Source organism: Neofelis nebulosa, chromosome 11, assembly GCF_028018385.1.
Source record: "Neofelis nebulosa isolate mNeoNeb1 chromosome 11, mNeoNeb1.pri, whole genome shotgun sequence".
NCBI lineage: Eukaryota > Metazoa > Chordata > Mammalia > Carnivora > Felidae > Neofelis > Neofelis nebulosa.
In genome coordinates, this window is record NC_080792.1 from 74780317 (window position 1) to 74786316 (window position 6000).

General features: G+C 50.2%; 2 gene segments (V, D, J or C); both read left to right on the forward strand.

Moving 5' to 3' along the window:
* Window positions 1-6000, forward strand: part of LOC131489666 (immunoglobulin lambda variable 1-40-like) — a 169582-nt gene that overhangs the window by 65126 nt on the left and 98456 nt on the right.
* On the forward strand, window positions 212-1746 carry LOC131489689 (probable non-functional immunoglobulin lambda variable 5-48). The segment is given in 2 exon segments: window positions 212-266; window positions 381-1746. Coding segments are annotated over 2 exon segments (402 nt in total).

Sequence of the window (6000 nt, forward strand, 5' to 3'; positions counted from 1 at the left end):
GCCTCAGCAGGTGCTTCCTCCCAGTCCTATCTCTGGGGTTGAAAGCAACCTCCATTCATCTCAGTATGTGGTATGAGATGAGTTCCAGCACAAGGGAGGGGCTGGGCAGTCACTGGATGGGACCCATTTGCATGGACAGCCCCTCCTGTGGCAGAGGGTGGAGGAGAAAAGGAGGCTTGGGGCAGCCCAGCCCACTGTGGGGACCAGAAGCTGTGCTACCATGGACTGGACTCCTCTCCTCCTCATGCTCCTGTCTCACTGCACAGGTTGGGACAGGCCCGGAGACACAGGGAGCCCCCAAATCTCTATTCCTGTGCTCAGAGTCCTGAGAATTCCTTTTTCCATTTCTAGCTTCATCACCCATGATTATCTGTTTGCAGGTTCCCTGTCCCAGCCTGTGCTGACCCAGCCGCCCTCCCTGTCTGCATCTCCGGGAACAACAGCCAGACTCACCTGCACCCTGAGCAGTGGCTACAATGTTGGCGGCTACTACATAAATTGGTTCCAGCAGAAGCCAGGGAGCCCTCCCCGGTATCTCCTGTACTACTACTCAGACTCAGATAAGCACCAGGGCCCCGGGGTCCCCAGCCGCTTCTCCGGGTCCAAAGATGCCTCGGCCAATGCGGGGCTTCTGCTCATCTCTGGGCCACAGCCTGAAGACGAGGCTGACTATTACTGTGCTACATATCATGGCAGTGTTACTCACAGTGACTCAGATAACGAGGAAGTGAGATAAAAACCTCTGGGTCCACAGATTTTGTCTCCAAGCCTCTTTTATTGAGAAGCTTCTGTGGAGGATCCTATAGGGGAGAGTCCTCTGTGGTGAGACCTGTCCTTGAGGAGGTTGAAGTGACACACAAGAAATTTAATAGTGAACATATGGGAGTCAACATAGACCTAGAAAGTCAAAAGACACGCAGGCAAAATGAGATCTATGTTTTTCTGAATTACATGGAAGGAGGTAGGGGTCTAGTATTCAATGCAAAGAAATGCACTTCACAGACAGAAGAAGAAGAGTAGAGTAGATGTTTCATAAACAATGTGTGCAGGGCCCCTGGGAAACGATGGGACACAGAGGACTGTGACCAAACAGGCTTTGCTGGGTCCCCATCTGCCCCACCTCGTTCATATCCTAGTGCAGTTGTCTGTGGTGCCAGCTGTCTTCCTGGGGCAGCTGCCCCCCGCCTGAATGTTTCAGTCAGTTGAAGAGACATGAAGAGCTTTTCCTGAGTGTATGGGCATCAACTGCTTTTTAACTCATGATAATCTTCATGTCAGTGTGGCCCATCCAGGGGCGGCCTGCCTTGTGCCCTGCAGTTCTAGTAAAAAGTTGCTAAGGCCAAGGTCAAAAGGTTGCTGCCTGTGTTCTCCTCTAGGATTTTGATGGTTTCCCGTCTCACATTTAGGCCTTGCATCCATTTTGATTTTATTTTTGTATAGAAAAATAAGTGTAAGAAAGTGGTCCAGTTCTATTCTTCCGCATGTTTCTGTCCAGTTTACCCCATGCCATTTGTTGAAAAGACTGTCTTTTTTCCATTGGATGTTCTTTCCTGCTTTGTCGGACATGAACTGGCCATATATTTGGGTTTTCTATTCTGTTCCATTGATCTCTGTGCCTGTCCTGTGCCAGGACCATACTGTCCTGATGACTCCAGCTCTGTAATCCAGCTTGAAGTCCAGAATCAGAGTCTCTTTAAACAGATGCTATATTATATTCACAGGCTATAAAATACAGACCCTGCTAAATATTTAATGTTATCGAGCTCTTGTGACTCCAGCGTGGCTTTGAGGCCGGTGACCTCAGTGTGATCTCCCTGTTTGCCTGGGTGACAGTCTCATGTTGCTGGACATGTGATGCCACTGTTTCTGTCCTCATTTCCAGCAGCTTCCTTTCTTCAATGAATACAATTTGGTTCCCTCTGTTCCTTTCTACCCTGATGTCTAATTTGGTATCTGTTCAGACTCTGGTCACTTCGTTCAGTACTTGTTTCATCCTATGTAGTTCAAGGTTTATTTTCTCATTTTCTGTTCTGAGGATGAAAATTCATAGCCTGAGGTCCAGTCAATCACCTCCTTGTGTCCCACGTGGGGACACACCCTTCCGTGTCCTGTGCTGTGCCACAGCTGTCCCTTCAGTGTCCCCAACCAGCTCTCGCTGTCACAAATTCTGCCTTCCCACAGAGCAAAATCTCTAATGAGCAGCGCTGACGGCAGGCAAAGCCTGGATAAAAAGTCTCTGGGAACATGGAGGGGAGATCACATGATGGCTCCATAGAGGTCCCTGCTGGATGCTCAGGCCCTGCTCTGTCCTCACACCTGCAAAAGCCTCATCTGAATTTGCTGAGTCCTGTCTGCCTTGCTCCAGACGGGCCTCACATCCTCACACTCTGTGTCCTCCTCTGTGAAGGTGTGTGTCCCTAGGCGAGCTCCTGTTCACACTCTACTCCCAGAGGCAGCTTGCCTCCTCTGAGCCTGTCACGGGGACAGATCCCTTCTGCTGTCTGCTCCCTTTGTCCTTTCTTCAGCTCCACAGTGGTTCACAGGCTCCCCTTGGTCAGGTCTGATCACGTCCCTCCCGCTAGTCCCCTGTCCACAGAGGAAGCCCAGTCAGGGAAGGCTCACCAGGACTGCACTTCCGTCCTTCCCTGGAAGATCACTCTCATCTGGTAGAAATACAGCCATCAGGGAAGTGGATGAAGGAGGGGTTTGGGGGGAGCAGGTAAAAAGGAGAGGTTTGCCCAGAGAACCGCAGGAGGTGCTGTGAGATGGTGTCTAGAGGTTTCTGCAGGCCACGTGCTCCCAGCTGGGCAGCCCTCCACTGACGGTAGGCCCAAAGACTGGGCTTTTTACTTTCCGTGGGGACTGGGAAAGATTGTTCTCTCTGGGCCTGGCAGAGTCCCCTGCACAGGGGCCTGTGTCTAGTCCTAGGAACTGCTTCCTCGGGGCCCACTCATGGGGAAAACAGCTGCATAAGGCAGGCTCCCTTTCCAAGGGCTTCAGGCATGGTGAAGGCACATGGGGGAGAGGCAGGGGTGGTCTCAGTTGCATGTGAAGCCTCTCTGAGAAGGCCACAGGTAGCAGATAAGAGAGGCCTGGGACATCCCAGTCCCAGCCCTGTGGCCTAATAAGGGTCTGTGTCATTATGGCCTGGACCCATGTCCCCCTTATGCTCCTCTGTCACTGCGCAGGTAAGGACAGACCTCAGCACTCTAGGGTTGGCCTCCAGCCTGAGTCAGAATCCTCTGGCTCACATCCTCCAGTGTCTATACTCTGTCCCTTCTCCTCATTCTGATGTGTCTGTGTTTATACTTCCCTGTCCCAGCCTGTGCTGACCCAGCTGCTCTCCCTCTCCGCATCTCCAGAAACAATTGCCAGACTCAGCTGAACCCTGAGCAGGGACAGGAGTGTTGGTGGTTATAACATCTTCTGGTACCAGCAGGAGGCAGGGAGCCCTCTCCGGTCTTTCTGTTCTACTACTCAGACTCATACAAGCAGCTGGGACCTGGGGTCTCCAGTCATATCTCTGGATCCAAAGATGTCTCCACTCATACAGAAATTTTGCCCACGTCTGGGCTGCAGCTTGAGGACGAGGCTGACTATTACTGTGCTACAGCTCATGGCAGTGGGAACGGTATCGTTACTCACAGCGTCTCAGATAAGGAGGAAGTGAGGTAAGACCCCTGGATCCACAGACCTCGGCTTCAGCCTCTTTTCATTGAGAAACTTATGTGGAGGCACAAGCAGGGGTTACATAACTTCAGGAAGATCTGTCCTTGAACAGAGGAAAGAGACATACCCAGGTTATGCCTGCAACGCGGGACAGCACAGGGCATCCCAGGAAGACACTGACATTGACGTAACACAGCCCAACTTCACGTCCCCGTGGGGTCTGGATGATAAACACGAATAAATACTGCATCTGTAACTGAACGTGCTACCCAGCAAACACTCATCCACACATCAGTTCCACCATCTCATTCCATAAAGTGTGACCTTGTGTCACTACTGACGCATCCACAGCTGACATATTGACAATAACCCTGGTCATAGACACGGTCTCCTCTCTCTGAATCAGCTACACTTGAACTTGGACCAGACTCTACAGACTCTTCCTGATAACACTCCCCACACCCTCCCTTCTTTTCTCCTCTCTGCTCCCTCATCTCTCAGGCTTAGGCCTTCAGTCTCTCCATCTGGCTCTTCAGGTAGGAACTCCGTCTCCATGTTAGGATTTCAGAGGGAACTGGAAATGATCTTGCTGTAGTTTTCCAATCTCCAGGGCCCAACTCTAGGGAGGAGAATGACCAGAAGATAGAGCTGTGTGAATCCTCTCATATTCTCCTTCCTGCTTCTGTCACTTGACAAGGCCCGGACTTCTGATTGAGGGAAGCGTTAAAAGGTCTGCTCTCAAAGGAGCCACAATTGCCTAATAAAACCTCCTCCAGTAGAAATGGCTTTAAGAAACTGACTTTTAAATTAAAAATCCCGGGCCCTCAGATGGAGAGCCATCCCTCAGTGTGTGGAGAAGCCTTAAGAGGATTTAAGGGCAACTTAGCCTCATTTTTGGTCACATATGCGCATGCACGCACCCACGTACAAACACACACACACTCGCGCGCGCGCGCGCACACACACACACACAGAACTCCCTCCTGAGTCTATATTGTCCTGGACTCTGCAATTTCTGGGCTTCTTTGTCTCTCCAGAAGTCATGGTCAACCTGAGCTCACCCAGCCATTCTCAGTAAAACAGCCTCCAGGAGGCAGAACCCCAACCAGCATGAAACCCAGTGACATCGAGTGTAACTGAGGTCCTGTCACCAGGGCAGGATGTGCCCTGATCATCTGCTTTCTGGGACAAGTTTATGCTCAGGAATCCCAAGGCAAGTCTCCATCCATTGGGCAGTTCACCCCCCAACCATCTCTGGGCTCCAGTCACTGCCTGAGGCTGATCAGTAGATTGATTCTGAGACAGCAGAGTCAGTGCTGCTCCCATGGAGCTCAAGGCTCATGAGGACATAACACAGGCCCTCCCTGTACTCTCAGGACTGGCTTCACTCCCCCAGACACTCCAGTGAACCTCCAGCCAGAATGGACCTGTACTGAAAGTCCGTCCCAACTGAGGGCCACAGGGACTGTGACTTCAGGGACACAGTGCTCCTTATCTCCACCTCACCTGGAGTCACATATGGGATCTTTGAAAGAATTTTCTGGGTCAAATTGGTCTTGGGTAATAGAAATTCATTCCTCTAGTCACCGGAAACTGAGTTATCACTCTATTGTGAACTTGCTGGACACAAGATACAGTGACTATTGTTCTACCCACCCCTGAGATGAGTCTGACCCCTAAGCATCCATCCTGGAAGCTCTGTGTGTTAATTCCATCATTGAGGTGGGTCTGAAGTTCACAGGAACTAGCTCTTCATGGTGTTTACCTGGGCACCACGTTGGGCTTTCCTACTCCTACTTGCAGGACAAGACCTAGTGTACAAAACTCACAATTAAAATAATAATAATAAAAACAATAATAGGTGAAATGATTTAGAAACAAGTTTATAGACCTCTATTCAACCGAGAACCAAAAGTCATATAATTTCATTATTTTTTCATCCATCTTTTTTCAACTACTATTTCAGTCCATATTGTCTCAGCAATAAGCACGAATCTGTGAAAATACACTGGTGATTAAATACCTGCATCTTCCCGTTGACAGTGTCGTTGAGTTTAAATATTCTTACTGAGCTGAATGTTGTATAAAATCACCCACGTTCATTTTGAGCTAACAGTTGTCCAAATGGTGACAGACACATGAAGTCTGCGACGAGGTCCCCGTCAGAGCACCCGCGGCTGTCACTCCTTCCCTCCTGGAGCTTCCTGCAGGTTTGCCCTTCATGTTCTGAGGTCAGGGCCACACTCGGGCTCCTGCAGACTTGGGTCTGTGTGCTGGGGGACAGATTCTAGGAGGGAATCACTAACCACAGTGTGTGGAGAACTGTTGTTT